This window comes from Octopus bimaculoides, chromosome 21 (genome assembly GCF_001194135.2).
Source record: "Octopus bimaculoides isolate UCB-OBI-ISO-001 chromosome 21, ASM119413v2, whole genome shotgun sequence".
NCBI lineage: Eukaryota > Metazoa > Mollusca > Cephalopoda > Octopoda > Octopodidae > Octopus > Octopus bimaculoides.
Window position 1 is genome coordinate 32,619,261 of NC_069001.1, and position 19,191 is coordinate 32,638,451.

General features: G+C 35.5%; 1 protein-coding gene across 8 annotated transcripts in view; it reads left to right on the forward strand.

Annotated features, from left to right (window-relative positions):
* The window catches only part of LOC106882013 (epsin-2), a 102,038-nt gene that overhangs the window by 69,052 nt on the left and 13,795 nt on the right, over window positions 1-19,191 (forward strand). For 5 of the 8 annotated variants that reach the window (XM_014932556.2, XM_014932561.2, XM_014932558.2 and 2 more), the window contains 5 exons: window positions 648-729; window positions 5,811-6,010; window positions 7,263-7,605; window positions 13,847-14,194; window positions 14,908-15,069. In XM_014932556.2, the coding sequence (XP_014788042.1) occupies window positions 648-729; window positions 5,811-6,010; window positions 7,263-7,605; window positions 13,847-14,194; window positions 14,908-15,069 (1,135 nt within the window). The remainder of the gene's footprint in view (window positions 1-647; window positions 730-5,810; window positions 6,011-7,262; window positions 7,606-13,846; window positions 14,195-14,907; window positions 15,070-19,191) is intronic. The other 3 variants (XM_014932559.2, XM_014932560.2, XM_014932562.2) reach the window with 3 other exon arrangements.

Sequence of the window (19,191 nt, forward strand, 5' to 3'; positions counted from 1 at the left end):
CTCTTGTGTCTATATATACATACACTTTTATTTATATATATATGTGCGTGCGTATCAATAGAAATTTGGTATGAAAAAATTGATTTCATAAATATACACGTTTGTGTATACATATATATATCATTGTTTTAATGTGCACTTTTTACTTTTTGTCATTTTTGTTTTAATTTGATGATTTCAAAATAGAGCAATCTTCCATACATAAGAGCTGTAAGACATAGCCCCTGGCTAGATTCTTAACCATTGTCTTTGTAAATATCTCACAATAACCTATTTAGTGTTTGCTTCCTGTTCCCTTACAACTTTATCATTCTGTAACGGTATTGATTTTCAGCTTCACTATTATTTTCTAAGGTTAAATTTTTAAACAGTTGTTGCATCGCCTAAATTAAAGGTAAAGTTAAACTGATGGAATTTTTTGAAAAAAAAAAAAAAAAATTATCATGCAATATTGTTTCATAACAGGGTTGAGATGACTAGTGATGATTTAGAAGTTCTCTTTTTTTTTTTTTTTTTCAGTTTCTGATAATCTCACCATTTGAGTTTCTCTAAATTTTACTCGAGAATAATTCCATATTTCAGACTATTTGCAATCCTGTTTTTCATCTATCTCTTGGTTGAAATAAAATTATTGCTTTCAATTTCAGATTCAATATGAAACTGGCAGTCCTAATCTCCCTCATGAAGGTTTTTCCGATACACATGTTGGTGCCACTGGTTACAATGACAGTAAGTAAAAACCAATACTTTGAATTATTTCATACATGGTTTCACAGAATCACCTGGTACTGGGTGTCTCTAGTTAGTTCACTTTGTTGAACTCGTTTATACCAGGTCTCTAACCTGAGGATAATTTCCTCCAGTCTTGAAAGCCATAACAAATGTCAATGCTGCTATGCACAAGCGTGGCTATGTGGTTAAGGAGTTCACTTTGCAACTACATGGTTTCAAGTTCAGTCCCATTGTGCAGCAATATCCTTTTTCTGGTAGCAGCATGTCTATACCAGTAATTGAATCTAACTTTCCAAGGACAAGTTCTAGCTGCATTGCAAGTGGTATTATATTGACAAATGTTAGTCAGTTCATTGTTTAATTCAATTTCTTCTAGAAATAGGGAAAACTGTCTGCGGTGGACTAGTTTATCAAGACTAAACATTTATCTCAACTTAGTAGTTGCGTGGTGGATTGAGAAAAGTAAAAGATTTATTCTCTTCAGTTATTACAGTTGTTGATTGATAGACAATTTCCTTGCAGTAAATAGGAAACTGTTTCATGAGATAAGGGCCAAGCAACTGAGATTTCTTGGTCATGTGATGAGGAAAGAGGACCTGGAGGATTTAGTGATGGCTGGAAAGCTTGAAGGGAAAAGAAGCAGAGGAAGGAGAAGGATGATATGAATGTCAAGGTTGATGAGATGGTTGGAAGAAAGAGGTGTGGTGGGAGATGATCACCTATGTCATACATTCTGGGCATGGCAACTAAAGAGAGAGAGGGAGGGAGAGAGAAGTTTAGGCATAACTTAGAAAATATTTACTTAAGACCAGACAATGTTGGTGCTGGTGATGATGGCAGCTGTGTTGGTGTTGGTGATAACGATATATTGAAATTACCAATGATGTTTACTTATAGCAGTATTTTTGACTAAAGAATTCACGTAGAAGAGAAGCCTTTAGATTGAATTTAGTCATAAATAATGTAACGGGTAAAGACCTCTTTCAGTCATTAACGACCATAGGATTGCACCTAGAAAGTTACCCTCTGAGGCACAAGTCCGGGCAAGATTGTTTATGGAAGACCAGCAGTCACCCATGCATACCAGCCTCTCTTCTCCACGTCACCAATGTTATCCAAGGGAAAGGCAAAGACTGAGTGAACTGGAGCAACGTGAAATAAAGTGTCTTGCTCAAGAACACAGCACACAGCCCAGTTCGGGAATTGAACTCACTACCTCATGATTGTGAGCTTGATACTCTAACCACTGAGCCATGCACCTTCATAATGTAAAAATTCTTGAAATACCATGGCACAGATATTTAACTGTTGGTGGAATGGTTATTATGAAAATTTCAAAATGTGTGGTCAATTGGTTGAAAGTTAATGGAGTAGTAGCAGCCTTGTCAACTCTGATGTTTTAGGGGTGTGGTCATCTTGAATTGAAGTTCAGTTAGAAATTTGTAGGATCTTTAAAAGTTGCTGACAGAAACTTAAAAAATTAAATTATAAAATTGGTATAATATAGAATTAGTGGCCAAGTGGTGTGATTTCACTTGAAAGCAAAACAGCAAGTTGTTGATAGACTGAGAAAAATATGAGAGATTTCAGTTCTTTGTAGATTCTTGGGATTTGAACTGGAAGTTGACTAACCATTTTGCAGGCTTCAGACAAAAATTCTCTTTGAACTGTTTCTCACTTCATCTCTCTCTCTCTCTCTCTATTTTTGTCTCCTACTATTGCCTACTTGTTCTCTATCTCTCTTTCTCTCTCCTATTTTTGTTCACTTGTTCACTCCTTTCTCTCTCTCATTCTCCATCATTTTCACTTATTCATTCTCTCTCTCTCTCTCTCTATCTTACACGCACACTCAGTATCCTTCTTGTTAAGTATGGTACTTGGTTTCCTCATTAGTGCTCCATAAACTGGGATTATTTGAAGATACTAATTGGCAAATGTATTACCATTAGTGGCTTGTTTGTAGGAAATCCCTACTATGTAGGAGGATGAAAACTATTTGACAGCTCATCATTTAATGAGGCTTTTGTATTACTTTCTATTTCCTATCCATCATGACAAGCTTTTATTCAAATGACATCCTTTGGAAAGGCCTTAATTAATGTTTGTTTAAACCAAGGACTGTGTGGAACATTACCTGAGACAGGCAACCTGTTGTACTACTCACCCCTGCATACAACACAGAGGTCTCATAACTATTTCAATATCAGTAATTTTGTGTTGTCCTTAAGGCAAGTGGGTTACACTGTTTTCCCCTGCAGAAGAAGATACAAATAAAAACCGTAAAATAAAACTCAAAGCTACCACTTGTAAGTGAACATAACATGGTTGTGTGCAACACACTTTTGCTAACTGGTTTTAGGTGCCGATGTAGTCAGTCACAAGCAGACCTTGAAAATACATCGTTCAAACTCTATTTAATACCTGACCATCCTGTATGTGTGTGCTATAGTCTCCTTGCTTTGGCTTCATGTGATGGTTGTAAATGAGTACCAGTCTTGTCAACAGCATCCTTCATTTCCAATTTTCCATGAAAAAAAATGTCGAGTTACAGGGAAACGTGACTCAAAAATACCATCAGAAAAGATAGGCACGCAGCATAGGTTTACAATGTAGAAACAAACTTCGGATCTTTTTTAAAACGGGGGCCACATTTTTCATTAATGTTTTACGTAGTGTTTTTGGTACCGAAAGACTTTCAAACTTCGTATACTTATCTATTTTGTGTTATAGAACAGAAAAATATTTTTGTATTCGAATTTATTTCATGTAAAAGATTGTCTTATTTCGATAATTTCAACCAATCACTGACGTCCACTCAGCCGATATACATTAAGTGCCGACTACATAAACAAACGATTCTTCGTTTTATTTGCTTTTTTCATTTTAAATTTGCTTTAACCCTAACCCTAAGCCTAAGCCTAACCCTAACCCTAACTCTAACCCTAGGGTTAGGGTTAGGGTTAATTGTTTCAGAATCGTTTGTTTATGTAGTCGGCACTTAATGTATATCGGCTGAATGGACGTCAGTGATTGGTTGAAATTACAGAAATACGACAACTTTAACATGGAATAATTTATGGATTTCTTTTTTTTTTAAGAAGACTAAGAGAAAAAGATGTTTTATATGACACATTCTACCAGTGTTCCAAGTTTCAAAGTGTTTCGTTAATGAAAAATGTGGCCCCCGTTTTAAAAAAAGATCCCAAACTTCATCTTACAGCTGTGCCTACAGTTATATCTTGGCAATACTAACATTGTCATTTGGTATACTTTAATTTTTCTCTTTTTAAATCTTTGGGTTGTATATAAACTGTGAGCTTTTTTGATTATTTTCTTTTTATTTAATCGAAATATTTTAATGTAAAAATATTATTACGTAGACAAACAGCTGTTAAGTGAGAGAGTGTTTAATGATTCAGTTTTGTTGACTAAGACACATTAAAGTAATGAGTATGATCTAAATGTGCGGGTGGTATGAAGTACAGATGAGGTTAGTGACTGAGACTCCTTAAAAACACTTATCATTTTGCCTCTTAATTACCTCTTTGTGTGTGTGAATTTAAATGTATTTTGCGTTCTGTATGTGTGTATATCTGTACTCACACCTCTTTTTTTATTTTTTGTATTTTCTGTTATTTGTCACTCAAACATAAATTAAAGGCTTTTTTTTTTTTGTACTTGTTGCAATCATTAGATTGTGGCCATGCTGGGGCACTGTGCCTTGAAAGGTTTTAGTTGAATGAATTGCCCCAGATCTTTTCCTTTTTCAGTCTGGCACTTATTCTATCGGTCTCTCTTGCTGAACCATTAAGTTACAGGGATGTAAACAAACTAATAGTGGTTGTCAGGCAATAATGGGGGACAAGCACATACACAAAACACACACACACAACAGACTTTTTTCTAGTTTCCATCTTCAAAATCCACTCACAAGGCTTTAGTCAGCTTAGGTTCACTCAAACATAAATTCTTTTCTGCTCTAGGCACAAGGCCCCAAATCTTTTTTTGGGGTTGCGAGGGGGAGTTGATTAGATTTACCCCAGTACGCAACTGGTACTTAATTTATCAATCCTGAAAGGATGGAAGGCAAGGTCGACCTCAGTGGAATTTGAACTCAGAACGTGAAGACAGGCAAAATACCACTAAGCATTTTGCCCGGTGTGCTAACGTTTCTGCCAGCACCCTGCCTTCACTCAAACATAAATTAGAGGCTTTCTATAAATTCCAGATATTTGTAGAAATTATTGCCCATCTCAATAGTATCTGCATAATCGTTTGATACTCAAACTAATATGATTCTGGGTATGAAAGCAAGTGGTTGGCAGAACTGATAGGACATTAGACGCAATATCTTGGGATATATAACTCTTTTCACATTCTGAAAACAGATCCTGCTTGAATTTGACTGTCTTCCTTCCAGGGTTGATAAAATAAGTACCAGTGAAATACCAGTGTCAATTTGAAGCATTTCATAAGTAGCATTTTTATCCAGCATTTCATAAGTAGCGTTTTTGTGTTAAACAAAGCTTTAATGCATCATGACCTTCCAAATTCTCTTCATATGCTAACTGCATTCTGCAAACTAGTCCGTAGTGACAAGCAGTGTTTAATAGTGAGTGTTCAAAGTGCTGTTATAGTTATTTCCTTCAATCCAGAATAACAAAAGTTGGCAGGTCAGCTTATTAGATGCATAGTAATGATATACTAAGATTACAATAACCTAAGGCAGTCATGACTGCTTCTCTTAAAAAGAAGTCCAAAGCTTTTGGAATGCATCTCATACGTACAATTTATATATTGATATATACACATGTACACACAACAAAATAGGCTTCTTTCAGTTTCACTCACTAAGGTTTGGTTAGCTTGAGGCTGAAGGAGAAGATACTTGCTCAAGGTGCCACACAGTGGGACTGAGTTCAGGACCACACAGTCGGGAAACACACTTCTTCACCATATTGCCACACCTGTGCCGATTTATTATTGGTTAATGCTTGTACGAGTCTCAAAATTTGTGTATGAACTTTTATTCATCTTCTCATCTATATTCACCATTTCTTGTTATTCTCTGTTAACAGATTCTCCTACTCAGCGTCGGAGATTGTCTTCAGATCTGGAATCTGCCCGTCCGTCGTCTCTGGGAGAGGAGGAGCTGCAACTTCAGTTAGCATTAGCTATGAGTAAAGAAGAACACGAAGAAGAACTTAAAAAACAGAAAAACGATGACATCAAACTGGCTATGGCAATAGAACAAAGTAAACAAGATAACAGTGACGAGGTTTGTTGTTTTACAACTGAACTGATTGGTTCAGAAGAATTTTTGTTTCTCAATATTGTAATCTTCCAAACCTTGGTCACAATTTATGTTCCTAACACTAGCTTAATGATAACTAAGCTATTTTACTAAATTCTTTGTTATATTTAAAATTAATTGAAAGAAACATAGAGCATCTCAACAGAAATATGGTAACAAAAGGGTTAAACATTGATGATGTATATCCTAAGTAAACTAAATTCTCATTGTTAATACATTTGACACCAACTTGCCTGAGAATAACCTTGGTTCTGTGATACCAACTTCCTGTTTTAAGGTGATAAATTAACTCTATCTACACCACAGATGCATTTCAGCATCTTTGGGATTTTGTGGCTCATTTATCTGCCACTGGGATTTCACATGGTGTTAAAACCTTTCATTAAAGATTCATGTTAATTAATATTTAAAACACCAGCTTATTCAGATTATTCAGTCAAATGTAATGCCTTTTCACTCATTGTTTTTTAATTAATCGTGCATTATCTTGTAACTTGAAAATTTTGATGATGTTTACTGTATATTTTTAGAATAACACTGAAGGTGTGTGATCGATTGGATATGGTTGAACTGAAGATAAAACATCATTTTTTGGCCGGATGTGGCCGTTTTAAAATGCTAATGGCTTAACCACTGTCATTTTACTAAAGTCTTCGTTATTTTAGAAATTGAAACACAGGCGGTGTATTTAACCCTTTAGCATTTAAACTGGCTATATCCAGCCAAAATAATCTATCTGCTTTATCTTCAAACTGGCCAAATCCAGCTTCTCACACTCACCCTACAATATTATTCTAAAAATAAACAATCATGTCATTGAAAGCTCAAAGCTACAAGGTAAGGCATGACTAATTCATAGCAATGTGAATAAATAAGCATTACATTTGACTGAGAAATCTGGACGCTAAAGGGTTAAACAAAAATAAAGAAAAGGGACTGTTATAATCTAGCATGTCATGTCTTTATTTGCTAACTAGACACTAATGGACCCCACGAGGTTCATTTTAGTTTGTCTAATCAAAGCAGTTGTTCACTATGATATTATCCGATGTCTTTCATTTTTCATAGATGATGATAATGTAGAGTTTGAGGCAGGGATTTGACTATTATTTCTAACAGGTCATACAACTATATGCATGCATGTTTGTATGTATATTAGAAAGACTCATACACACATTTGCATTTCATTTTTTAAAATTTTACTTTTCTATTTTAGCCTGGAACTCAAAGTGGGAATAGATTGGCTGACAGTTTTGAAACGGGAACAATGAATGCTAACCACGGGACCACAACAGACCCTTGGGGAGTTCCCTTGCCACAAACAGCTTCTATGTCAGATCCTTGGGGTGGTGCTGGTGCTGGTAGTAGTATGTCTTCACCCCGGGCAGGTAGAAGAGAGACAACGACCACGACGACAGCCTCTGCATGGGAATCTCCTGTGGCCCTGAATCCCTCATCTAACTTGCAAGCACGTGCTCAGACACCAATAACCACCGATCCTTGGGGCGTACCAATTAGTAGTCCTGAAAGGTCAACACCACAATCCATTTCTACTCCAAGTAAGTACAGAAATAAATATATACATATATATACACCTATCGATGTATATTTTTATACACTCAAGAATTCCAATTACTATTCGCAGTCTTTTATTTAATTTTAAACATTGTGATAGAATAATGTTAACCATGCTCATTCTAGATTTAATTGGATATTTAACACTTTGCCTACCAAATCCGTTTTGCACCACACTTTCTTCAGGAAGGCACGTGGCTTAGTGGTTAGGTTCTTCGGTTTACAATCGTAAGGTCGTGAGTTCAATTCCTGGAGGTGTGTTGTATCCTTGAGCAAGACACTTTATTTTATGTTGTTCCAGTCCACTCAGCTGACAAAAATGACACGTTCGTTGTCATGCTGGATTTCCTTGAGAACTACCTTAAGGGGACATCTGTCTGTGGAGTGCTCAGCCACTTACACATTAATTTAATGAGCAAGCTGTTCTGTTGATCGGATCAACTGGGACCCTCATTGTGATAACCAAGAGAATGCCAGGCAGGCGGGTTCTTTTGCACAGGCATCTAATCTTGTTATAAATTATGCATTTTATTTTTTGTAATCATATGTTCTAGTTCACCACATTGATTTTTAGCAAGAGTATCACTGGTGGCTAACATGGTACAGAGCAAATATTATATCCATTCTGTACTGTGGGAGTTGCCAGTAATGCACGTTTAAGACTTAAAATATCCATCACACCTCCATTTATGGATTTTGTTTTCATTTATTTATGATATTTTCTCTATAGATTAAAACTCTTATTTAATTATATAAGCTTTAATGCTTTCATTTTCACAAAAATTATTTGATTGTGAGCAACATTGCAATGATGGAGATAACAGTGACTCATACCTTTCTGATATCTGTGTTTTTGTACATTTTGTAAAGTTCAAATAATGTAGTTTGAAGCACAGTAATGTGAGGTTCCATAAAAGAGACCTCACTGTTGGGAGTCACTAGTGACTCTCACACTAGATTAAGAATATAGCCTGAGGTATCGCTAGTGACTCCCATGGTTTATTAAAGAATATAGTATGGTGAGTCACTGGTAATTTCCATGGTATGCAAAGTGTTAAATGTTTGTTTTAATGTGAAATCTAAATTTTGAATATCACAGTTCAAGTGTTTCCGTTTCATTTTGTAGTACTAGCAAATCATCTGATTTATTATTATTTCATATACACTTAACAAATGAGACTGTTGGAAAAGAAACATTTCTAATATCAGGCTACAACAAGTAACCTTAGATGCCAAGAACCCTCCTAAGTATCTTAGCTGTCCCTAATAACACTTTTTCTGGAGCTGTTCTAAACTGGGTTTTATAAATATTTCCTCTATCCATCTATTCAAATCTTTAGGGATAGTTCCTACAACTACAAGGATACATTTTACCCACACTTTCCATAGTCCCTGTAACTCAATGGCTGGGTCCTGGTACTTTGCTAGTTTTTCTCTATACCTCTCACATTGACTTTTCTCGTCATTTGGGATTGTAAAGTCAATTATCTGACACTTTCTATTCTCTTTATCGATTACTACTACTAAATCAGGCCTTCTAGCTTCAGCAAGCTGGCAGAATTGTTAGCATGCTGGACGAAATGCTTAGCTGTATTTTGCCTGTCACTACATTCCAAGTTCAAATTCTGCTGAGGTCAACTTTACTTTTCATCCTTTAGGGGTTGATGTAATCGACTAGTCCCCACCCCTAAAATTGCTGCCTTTGTGGCAAAATTTGAAACTATTATTATTATTTAGTAATTTCTAAACTTTAAACAAAAGATTGAGTACTTTATAGACATAGGTATATATTGGTGTTAGGAAGGGGCTTTGACATGAGGAAGGGCATCCAACCATAGAAACCATTCCAAAACAGATGGCTGGAGCCTGATGCAGTCCTCCGGCTGGCTAGCTTCTGTCGAACTGTCCAGCCCATTTCAGCATAGAAAACGGAAGTTAAATAACAATGGTGGATGATGATATAAGTGTATTCACATCCTCCCTCTCAGTTATTTATTCAGGCTGATTTTGAACAATTAATTCATGAGCAAACCTTTTGTTTGTTGGAAATCATAATTGCATCCCATGGATGTTAAAACACATAGGGTTGAGTAGTTAAAGCACCAGACAAATATGAGGTCAGTGACTCATATCCTGTCACCTCCACAACAATGTGTCTCTAGTTCAAACACTTAACTCTCGGCTGTCCTAGTCCATCTGTATATGTAAATAAGTACCACAATTAGGAAGAAATTCCTGCTGCAGTAACAATGCTGTAAAATCAAATCAACAATAGCTTTATTTTTGTGTGTGTGCTAAAAATCGAATAATTATCAGAGGGAGATGGAAATACAGCCCAGCATGACTGCTTTCCAATGATGCGTTAAGCTCTGCCATTTGCCTTGAACATGTTTATGACAAATGTAAATTATGAATCCAGTAATTTTTGCAAAGGAAGAAAGAAAAAAGCACAACTCTAAAGGCAGGATAGAACAGATCACTCCTACACTCAAAGGATATCCTATCAAAGTTGGGACTCTTCAGTTGATTTACACTCTTCTTTCTTTTCCTACTGAGGTAGCCAAGTATCTCCTCTATAGTAAGACACTTATCTCTGTTACTTATTTATATTTTAACCTATCAACTGACACAAAGCCACTTCCCTTGGTTCCACTCCCTCTCCTAGCTGAGATGTCTACATTTCGCAAGTTACTTGGCAATCCCACTGGTGTTGGTGTCACATAAAATGCACCCAATGCACTCTGTAAAGTGGTTGGCATTAGGAAGGGCATCCAGTCATAATAAACTATGCCAAAGCAGACAGTAGAGCAGTTCTCTGGCTTGCCTTGTTTCTGTCAAACCATCCAACCCATGGAAGATGGGCATTATATAATGATGATGATGATGATGATGATGGCATGGCTGTGTGGTTAAAAGCTTCTTTTGCAATCGTGGTTTTGGGCTGTTTTATTGAATGGCATTTTGAGCAAGTGTTTTCTTGGGCCAACTATTTCCTTATGAGTGAATTTGGTAGACAGAATTTATGTGCAACTAATTTGGTAGACTGAACTATGTGTATGGGGGGGGGGGGTCTGTCTTTCTGTCCTTCACCACTTGATAACCAGTGTTGGTTTCTTTTTGTCCCCATAACTTACATGCGGTGCCATGTAAAAGCACCCAGCACACTTTGTAAAGTGGTTGACATTAGGAAGGGCATCCGACCGTAGAAACCATGCCAGATCAGACTGGAGTCTGGACAACTCCCCAGTTTGCCAGCTGTCAGCCCATGCCAGCATGGACAACAGGCATTAAATGATGATGATGAACTTAGCTGTTTGGCAAAAAAACAAAACAAAAAGAACAAAAGAACAAGTACTAGACTTTAAAAAATAAACATAAATACTGACCTCTATTTGACTAAACCCTTACAAAGTAGTGCCAACACATGTCAGCAATCCAATGATTGAAACAAGGAAAAGATATAAAACTTATTATTACACTACTGTATATCAAATAAGATAAAGCATTAATTAGTTGCTCATTTTAACAAACCAATTTTTATTATCAGTTTGATAATATTGCAGTTTATACTGCAAAAGCTTCTCTTCCCATCCACTCCTTGTATGGCTGTTGCATTGCTCACATTTGTGATATTCACAAATATTTTCCTGTTTGCTTTGCATAATAACATCTGACCATTGTTGCTGAGGCAGTGCATCAACAGTGCTATCTGTTAGATGTATTATGAACATATTTCAGGTTATTTGTAGTTAAAACCCAAATGAAAATGGGATCAGGAACTAGGCCATCACAATGTTGAGCCTTGTTTCTGAGGCTCTTTTTTTGGCCTGAATCTACTCACCCCTGAGCTTTCATCTAAATATTCTGCTATTTACACAATGTGTAAACACAGGATGATTTGACTGATATTGACAGATGAATTATACGAAAATCTATAATCTATTTTTTATATGTGATCACACTTTAGTCATGTTGTAGAGATTGTTTTAGTTTAACTCCAAGATAATGAGAGCAAGTGATCAGAAACTAACCCCTGATGACCTCGCTAGTACTAGTGCCATGAAAATAGTACCCAGTGTTAGGAAGGACATCCAACCATAGAAGCCATGGCAAAGTAGGTGGTGAAGCTTGATGCATAGAATGTGGATTTTAAATGACGATGATGATGAGGTGTGTTTGTTTTTGAGAAATCTGTTTCAGCCTATCATTATGGATTTAACACCATTTCTCAGTGAAAAACCTAGTTTGGCTCCACCTTCTTTAATTTGGTAATGGCATCACAATGTTTAAGACTGGAATGTCTATTTTTCATTATCAGATATAAGTCAATGAGCACGTACTACAATCACATAGTTTTGCTGCTTTTGCAGAATAATGAAGTGGATTTTGTTTGTTATTGCTAGTTATACACCCTTGATTTCTTTTCTATTTGCTAAACTAACAAACTAACGATCACATACACTACAAAGGAATTTACATTTTGGTTTATCTTGCAAAAATCCAGCAATGGATAATTAGTCTTATTGATTTCAGAAGAGGAGAAAATGGGACAATCATGCTCATCAAGTGGTAGGAAGGCATTAAATAATGTAAATTATGTGAAATTGCTACAAGAAAAATCATCATCATCATCTTAATGTTCACTTTTCCATACTTGCATGGGTCAGATGGAATTTGCTGAGGAAAATTTTCCATAGCCAGATGGCTTTCCTGCCACAAGTCCCTCATCTGTTTCCAAACAAGGTCATTTTTCCCCCCATGGCTGGACATGTTTTCAGGGAAGTTTTATATTGAGGTTGATCCATTTGATTATCAAAAAAATTCTTAAAGGTGTTGCTACAGTGTAGGGACTGAAACAAATAAAAGAAGGTAACCATTGTAATACATCTATAAGAAAGCTATACATTACTCAAGTTCAAATCACATACAGCAGCAAGAATATATTGATGAAAAATGGGAGAATGTGATATTTAGGGAGAATCTTATCTGTAATCAGATGGTTTGCTATTTATTAAGTGATATTATCTTGGGTTGATATTTGTGATAATTGTTACCTTTCCATTTAAACCCAAATTCTTATATATGTATTTTTGACTCCATACTATGTGCCTATTGTTACAAATCTGCATATGTAATCATTCAGTTAAAATTGTTGAGCCAATAATTGTAAATTAAAACCCTTGCAACTTAAATATTAAATTAACAGATACTCTTTCTAGAATTAATAGAATTAAATGCAGTGTGTGTATGTATGTGTGTCTCTCTCTCTATATATATATATTCACAATTTCAGTTTAAAAAAAAATTTATTAAAATTACAACCTTATATGTTCGAGAAAATTACACATTTTAAAAAATATTCTGAACAAATATTGAAAATAGTTAAATTATTTTAATACAAGGGAATGCTGAAAATTTCCTGGCTTTAAGGGTATCGCGAAAGGCCTGGTTGGAGGCCCAACCTTCTAAGTTCTTTTAGAAGGTTTAGAAAAACTGAAGAACTGCTGCAATAAGTGTGTGAGTCTGAGAGAGGATTATGTTGAATAGTCATAATTAACTGATCCTCCTGTATTTTCTTTTACCCAAAACCAGGAACTTTTCAACACCCCCTTGTAGAATTCATTTGGTAGAATGTTTTCCTTTCTGTATGACAATCATTGTTGTTGATTTGTCGGAATTGTTACACTCATTAAAATATACATAACACTACCATACATATATATCGATATATATATATATATATATATATATACACACACACATACACACACTTTTGTGTAAGACAGCATTTGAAATGTAAATATTTTGTCCACTGTTTTCTCTAATATTCAATGATTTCAATTGCTTGCAAATGTGAGACAGACCCTTCCAATGCAGTTTTATATTTTCACATTCCACTACATTTCTTGAAGTTTGTCTTATGCACTGGTGTTAATGTGGTTATTTGTTGACATGATTAACCAAGTGGTGTCTGTAGTTTTTGTTTTTTTCTTCTTCTTTCTTTGTGATGCTTATTTTTCCATGGAGTCAGCCAATTTTAGTGCATCCTTCATCGTCTGTTTTCTGACATGAAGTGTAACTGTCTTTTGTCGTTATGATATGCTCATTATTTTCATTTGTATGTTGTTCATTTAAAGCTGTTGTTTTTGTAGTTGTATTTGTGATGTTGATGATGATGATGATGATGGTGATTTTAGTGCCTCCTTCGTTGTTAATTTGTGTAAGGTGAAAATTTGTCAGGTTCTCATCAGTCAGATCCTTGGACTGTTATCAACACAGGTTCGCAGCCACAACCAGCAACAACACCACAGAGTCCATGGGAACCTAGCACAGTACCAGCTACTGGTCAGACTCCGGTTCACACAATGCCAAATACTTTAATTGTAACTTCAACAGGTACTTCAGTGACCACAACTAATGGGATGGGCACCAGTAGTATAGATGACGCCTTCGATATGTTGGTTAATCGGAAAGCAAGTACTTCTCCTGCCCTGAGCATAGAGGAGACATCTACTGCCTTAGATGGATTTGGTCCTCAGGTGGCAGGAGGAGGGAAACTTAATATGGGTAGCGGTAAGTTGCTAGTGTATATTTTTTTCTTTCATTTAATGTTTAATATTGGAAAGCTGTACCCTGCATGCTGTTTGTTGACTCCCTATGATATTTGCAGTAGTTATTAGAATCATTACTTTTATTATTATTATTATTATTATTATTATTATTATTATTATTATTGTTGTTGTCATCATTGGTGTTGTAATACTTGACTGCTATGTGTACATTTATATATATATATATATATATATATATACATCTATATTAATCATTGTTTAGATCAGTGGTTCTCAAGCAGGGTCCATATGGCCCTTGAGGGTCCAATGTAAGATTTTGTTGCTAAAATTTATGTCTAATTAATTGCTTATACTTCTCCAATACACAAAATATTTTAACAATTTTTTTTTAAACAATTCCTTTATAATGTTCAATTATAAAAATATAACGGGATTTTTTAAACATTGAATGGCAATGAGGCCCCACCTGAGTAAAATAGGAATCAAAGAGTTCCATAGGGAAAAAATGGTTGAGAACCACTGGTTTAGATAAAAGACCAAAATATTAAGATGTTTGAATCAAATACATATTTAGTAGGCTTGATGGCTAAGAAATTAGAAGAAACGTCTAAAATGATTTCATTTTCCTCCCACTCCCAGTATAAATTTTTCCAAAAGTACAAAGATACATGTTTTAAATTTAAACTACTTTGCATTCTCTATTAAAATGAACAGGAACACCAACTTCAGATCCCTGGCTTATGTCTGGTGTTGGTAAAGATTTACCTGATCAGGAGCAAAATAAGAAGAAAACACCTAAAGATTTCCTAGGCGAGAATGCAGCACTAGTTAATTTGGACAACCTGGTATCTAAGACCTCACCTTCGTTACCTAAAGGTAATTAGTTTGGTTACTCATTAAAAAACAGATTTAAAATGTTTTACATATAACCAGCTTTGTTTAGTTATATTTGATTAATTTATTTGTTCATTTTTTTTTTTCCGATTTTGATGAAGAAAATAATTATTTTTGATTTTTGAAAATAAGATTTCTACTGAGATATCTAGAGTTTGATAATTGCATTCGTGTGTTAATTGTATTTCCAAAGAATTAAGAATTATAATTATTATTTATTAACAATTGATATTTATCTCTATTCTTTAATCATTACTATATCATCATTCTATAAATGAGCACTTACACACATCTCCTTTTCCTAAATCAAAGAAATAAATGTAATTACTGTTAATTTTCTGAGACAGACAATAGACTAATTGTCCTTGCAGTATATAATTCTGTTCCTTTATATTCCAAGTTCAAATGATTCCAGATCAGTTTTGCCTCTCAGCTTCCCAAAGTTAACAAACTGAGTACCAATCAAGTTATTGGGTGGGGCTGATTCGCTTGACTTATACCCCTCCCTTACAAATTCCTAGCGTTGTTTTAAAGTGGGATATCTAAATGTTTTTTTTTTTTCACTTAAACATTTTTTTCTTCTCGTTGTCATCATCTTAATGCCTTCTTTTCTATGCTTGCATGGGGGCCAGACAGAATTTACTGAGGCAGATATTTTACAGGGAATTTATTTTTACCTTAAGAAAACTAAGCAAACAATTTCCTCATTCAAATTTTGTGTTTGTGTGTGTGTATGCATGCCACTCACCTCTCACAGGTATATAATTACCCACCCATACCACTTATTATTCACCTTCCTGTAGATGTGAATAGCCTGACACATCTTTACTGCTATCCTCCTTCTCTTCCAACTGGGCTAACCATGTATTTCTCCTACAGCAAGATGCCTGTTCCTATCTTTCAATCATACTTTCACATCTCATTATCTGGCATAAAGCCACCTCTCTCAACAACCCCACCACCACCACTACCTCATTTGAGAGGTCTTGACTTGCAAGTTACTTGGTGATCTCACTTTCTGCCAGTGCCATATAAAATGCATACAGTACACTCTGTAAAATGATTGATATGAGGAAGTGTATCTTGCATTAGAAACCGTGCGAGGGCAGGCATTGGAGCTTGATGCAGTCCTCTGGCTTGCCAGTTCCTGTCAAACCATCCAACCCATGCTAGTATAGAAAATGATTTTAACACACACACACACATGTATTGACATCAATTGTTTTATGTCAGTTTTTCCATGCTGGCATGAGTTAGATGGTTTTTCTGTGGTGGTGTATTATGGTTGAATGCCCTTTCTGTTGCTAAATTTTTCCTCACCTTTTAGGACATAGCGATGTTGTGTACAAGTTCCAAAACCAGAATACACTTCATAACAAACACACACACATTTTACATTGTCATTTTCCCTCTGCCTTCCATAGTAAATTATGTCTGCTCTCTATGCATTGAATTAATTGTCACACTCCACATTGGGATACACTGCTGGTGTCACATAAAAATCCACCCAGTCCACTCTGTAAAGTGGTTGGTGTTAGGAAGGGAATCCAGCTGTAAAAACCACCTAGTCCACTCTGGAAAGTGGTTGGTGTTAGGAAGGACATACAGCTGTAAAGGCCTTGCCAAAACAGACAGTGGAGCTTGGCGCAATCCCCTGGTTTGCCAGCTTCTGTTAAACCAATGCTGGCATGGAAGATGGACTTTAAATGATGGTGATAATAATGACTGCTACATGTCCTTCCACCCAACTGTGAGGGTAATACTTGAATGTTTCATTTTTGGCTTGGTATCTATGGTTGAATGCTATTCCTAACATCAACCATTTTATAGTGTGTACTGTGTTCATTTTATTGTGGCACCAGCACCAAAGAAATTGTCATGTTCCTGCTAAGAACTATACTTTAAATGTCTTCACAACCCTCAACATCATTCAACAACCACTATAAATAATACTCATTGCTTACAGCACTTGAGAGCTTGTGTCCTTGATGAAACAGGACTAAAGAGATCTCTCCTTCCTAAACTTCCTCTACTTGTTCACCAACCATATTGCAGAGTGTGTATTATTGTGGAACAAGTCAAGAGATCTTTCTTTGTACAAAAAGAATTCTTTTGTATCACTGCTCAAAACAACTTGATCATTTAGGTAAACACAGGAGAGACAGAAGAAATATATATATATATATATATATATATATATATATGTGTGTGTGTGTGTGTGTAAATAATAATAAATATATGTATTATAATTATTAATATTATTATACTTATTATTAAGGTGGCTTGCTGGCAGAACTGTTAGCATACCTGGCAAAATGCTTAGTGGTATTTCGTTTGGTTTTACATTCTGAGTTCAAATTCTGCCAAGGTCGGTTTTGCCTTTCATCCTGTTGGGGTCAATAAATTAAGTACCTGTCAAACAATGGGGTCGATGTAATCGACTGGCCCCCTTCCCCAAAATGTCAGGCCTTGTGCCTTTAGTAGAAAGGATTATAATAATTATTATTATCATTATTAAGAAAGGCAGTCAGGGCGGCGAACTAGCCGAATTGTTTGCACACCAGATGAAATGTTTCCAAGCATTTCTCCATTCTGAGTTCAAATGCCACTGAGGTTGACTTTACCTTTTGGGGTCAATAAAATAACTGCTATTTGAGTACTGGGGGCAATACGATCGACTTACCCCTCCCCTGAACTTGCTGGCCTTGTGCCAAAATTTGAAACCATTATTAAGAAAGGCAGTGAGCTGGCAGAATTGTTAGCATGCTGCACAAAATGTTTTGTGGTATTCCATCTGTCTGTATGCTCTGAGTTCAAATTCTGCCTTTCACCCTTTCAGAGTTGATAAAATAACAGTCATGCACTGGGGTCAATGTTATCAACTTACCTTTCCCTAAAATTGCTAGACTTTTGTCAAAATTTGAAGCTATTATTATTTTTTATTATTATAATTATTATTATTATTATTATTATTATTATAATTATTATTATTATTATTAATGCAGCAAGCTGTGGCTGAAATCTGGTGGAATCGTTGGCACTCCAGACAAAATGCTTAATGCCATTTAGTTCAGCTTTACATTCTGAGTTCAAATTCCACCAAGGTGGACTTTGCTCTCACTCTTTCGAGGTCAATAAACTAAGTACCAGTTGAGCACTGGAGTTAATGTAATCGACTTACCCCGCCCCCAAAATTGCAGGCCTTGTGCCAAAATTTGAAACCATTATCATTATTATTATTATTATTGCTGAATTATTAGCACACTGGACAAAATGCTTTGTAGTATTTCTTCTGGTTTTACTGTGAGTTCAAATTCCGCTGTGATTGATTTTTGCCTTTAATCCTTTTGGGGGTCAGTGATATGGTATCAGTTGAGCACTAGGATATATGTAATCAAGTATTCCCCTCCCTCAAAATTTCGGGTCTTCTGCCTATAGTTGAAAAAAAATTTTTATTACCATTTATTATTATTATTAATTTTTTTTATTATTACTATTTTTATTACGATTATTATTATTATTATTATTATTATTATTATTATTATTATTATTATTCATTAGAAAGCCTGCATGATTATTGTTTAGATGAGGTTGCTATAGAAATTGTAGAATTTATTTTAGATAACAACTACCATTGCTGTTTCTCTAACTGCACATGTCTGTGCATGCTGCTAGCACCTTTCACATTAGGTGATTGACAATTGCTTTAATTTAATAGTTTGTTATTTTCAGTATGGAAACCCCCCCCCCCCAGCTACATACATTATACAGTGTGTTTTAAGTAATACTATTGGATACTATTGTGTGTATATGTGTGTGAGAGAGGGAAAGAGGGTTTTGTTTTTCTTTCATTTAGTGAGTTAAAGCAGGAAGGGAAGCATCCAGACTGGTGAAATCAATGTGTTGTGGTTGAAATATGAAGGGGTAATAATGTTGGCTGACAGAAAAATTCCAAATGGCTGCTGTTTTGGGAAGGAAGGAGTAGGTGGAAGTTTCGAGCGCAGCGGGGGTTTTGGATCTGGAAGTGTGTGACATTGTAGGGTTAATGAGTGCCAGAAAGACAGATAGACCTTCAGTCAAGAATCTGAGAGAGGGGGGGGGGGG